The sequence below is a fragment of the Cystoisospora suis genome (assembly GCF_002600585.1).
Source record: "Cystoisospora suis strain Wien I chromosome Unknown contig_3370, whole genome shotgun sequence".
Taxonomy (NCBI): domain Eukaryota; phylum Apicomplexa; class Conoidasida; order Eucoccidiorida; family Sarcocystidae; genus Cystoisospora; species Cystoisospora suis.
The window spans coordinates 660-3,197 of NW_027156165.1; the positions used below are offsets into that span (position 1 = coordinate 660).

The 2,538-nt window shown below is 43.5% G+C and overlaps 1 protein-coding gene across 1 annotated transcript in view; it reads left to right on the plus strand.

Moving 5' to 3' along the window:
- Nucleotides 1-12: 12 nt before the first annotated feature.
- CSUI_006610 (sof1 family domain-containing protein) overlaps nucleotides 13-2,538 on the plus strand; it is a 3,994-nt gene continuing 1,468 nt past the window's right edge. The window contains exons 1-3 of the mRNA XM_068066764.1: nucleotides 13-513; nucleotides 981-1,120; nucleotides 1,846-1,971. Of these exons, the coding sequence (XP_067921248.1) occupies nucleotides 508-513; nucleotides 981-1,120; nucleotides 1,846-1,971 (272 nt within the window). The 5' untranslated portion in view covers nucleotides 13-507. The remainder of the gene's footprint in view (nucleotides 514-980; nucleotides 1,121-1,845; nucleotides 1,972-2,538) is intronic.

Sequence of the window (2,538 nt, forward strand, 5' to 3'; positions counted from 1 at the left end):
GAAGGTTACGTATGTACGCATGCATGGATTGTATATATGCATATGTAAGCATGTATGGATATGTATGTACCTGTGAATGTATATGAATATGTATGTGTATGTATGTGTGTATATCTGTATATGTATGTAATTGTGCATGTAAAAATGTAGGTGTGCGTGACGGGAGGGGTGTTGACTGTCCACCAGGTGACGTGAGAACTTCCTTCGCTAGATGAATGAATTCTTTCTTTGAATTGAAGGAGGTGTCGAGTGATTTAAGGAGCGGATATCCGTGTCTGAGATTCTCTTCATCATCAGGTGTACGTACACCCTGTAGATTACCCTATATCTTGAGTTCTTCGTGTTGTTCCTTCCGCTTCACTTCATTTCTTTACAGTGGTTTATCAGTATCCGTGACTCGTAAACATCTTTACAGAGACACACTTCGTCGGTGTCTTCTCTGTTTTCGCTTCTCTTCTTTTTCTCTTGACAGATCTACGGGGCAACACACCTATCCGTAAAGTCCTGATGAAGGTGCGGTCGTCAGCTACCAGCGATTCTTCTTAGTCTTCTTCTGGTAGAAAGACGTTCAAAAAGAAAGAAAGAAAGAGACGTCCTAGATTTGAATCTCCGAACAAAAAGAATTACATAATTGCATGTAGATAGATATGATGAACGTATGTTGCCTGTCTCTCTGTCTGTATGGACAAGAGAACTGTATGTACACCTGAACAGTTACAAAAGTGGAATGGCGTACAGTGGACTAGCGGCGTGAAGCGAAGAACTTTCTTCTCGCGATTGACATGCACTAGTGGTACTCGTTTTTCCCTTTTTATAAAGCTTTGTCTTGCATGTTCCCTTCCACGGTTTATCTGACGTATCATTTTCTCGTCTTTTTCTTTTGAGGATTTCTATCTACCGGTCTATCTTTCTTGTCAAGAGGAGAGAATCGAGAGACGTGTTTCTCTCTTTTTGCTGTTTCTTCTCTTTTCTTTTCTCAGATGAAGTCGAACGCAGTGTCGTGGAACCCCATGAGACCATCGAGATTTGTCGCTGCGAGTGAAGATCAGAATCTTTATACTTTCGATATGAGGAAGCTATCAGCTCCTTTCACCATTCATCGAGACTTTGTCAACGCAGTGTACGTACACCCTTCTGTGGACCTCATCGTCCGACGAGAGCTTGTGTTCTCCACAGGGACCCATCATTCATCATCAGATTCTTCCTCTCCCTCTGCCTATACATACGCACATGCTTATCTATGAATATAGATCTGGTGAACGCGGCTAGATGTCGACGAGAGTGAAGACGATTACCTGCTGAATCGCTACCTAGAGGTAGTTATCAGATCTTCCTCTCTCCCGGTCCTCTTCTCCCGTGTCTTTTCTTCCGATCTCTCATCTATGTATATGTATATACATAAGTCTGTCTTGTGTTTCTGTGGAATATGTACAGATAGGTGTATATATGTACGTGCATGTATATGTTGGTATAGGCAAATGTATGCGGTGGAGTTCATCTGTTTACTTGATGACGTGCTAAGGAGTTACGTGTAGAGAAATCTCCTATCCCAGCACATACACGTGTATGACCGGCCTATAAGCCGAGTCGGGTGCAGGGAGGCATGGGCTGCCTATCACGCGAGATCGCAGAGAGGACGAGAGAGGAAAGGAAACCTCGACATAGATGACAGAAGGAAAGCTTCGATCTCCGAATTTGAAGAAGGAAAAGTAGAAGAAGACGAGCATCTTTTCGTGGGTCAGATCTTGTCGTCCTTCGGAAAAGCGTCTCTCTTCTCGGCCTTGAACCTTGCGTTCGTTTTCTTTCTCTCTTTCGCCTTGCTGAATTTCTTTTGTCTTTCTACAGATTAGATGTGGATATCTCTCCAACAGGGAGAGAGTTTGTTGCGGGATCGTTCGATGGAACTGTGCGTCTCTTCAACATTGATGAGGGCCGGAGCCGAGATGTCTATCATACTCGGCGCATGCAAAGGTAAAGAAACAGAGACCACCTCTCAAATTCCCTATCGTTTCTCTCCTAGAGCGATCAGACTTTTCTGAGCTCCTGTCTGTCTATACCTTTTTTCTCCACTCTCCGGGTGGGCTTCTTCATCTATCTAGTGCTTCGCCTTGAAGGGAGAGAGAGTGAAAGAGAGGAATCGGGTAGGAAAGATGGGAACGGGGCAGCTTGTTTGGAATGTATCAGAGAGAAAGAGAGAAAGACGGACGTGTTGGAAATGATCTTTGTAAGAGATTGCTTTAGTCTCGATGTACTATGATATGACGATGATCTGTCTTAAGATCTCTGTGATGTCCTGATCAGATCAATCGTATACCGGGGTTCATAATATGATATAGCTCCGTGTGGAGTAGGTAGATGTACGTGAGCTAAAAAAGATCCTATTCTCAAGNNCGTGTGGAGTAGGTAGATGTACGGGCCTTTCGTTCTGTTTTTTTCAACGAGGAAATGGAGATTACTCTCTATACTTCTCTTCGAAAGGGAAAAGTCCTCGATATCTCACTTCTTCTCATCGGAATGATCAGATAGATAGATAGATAG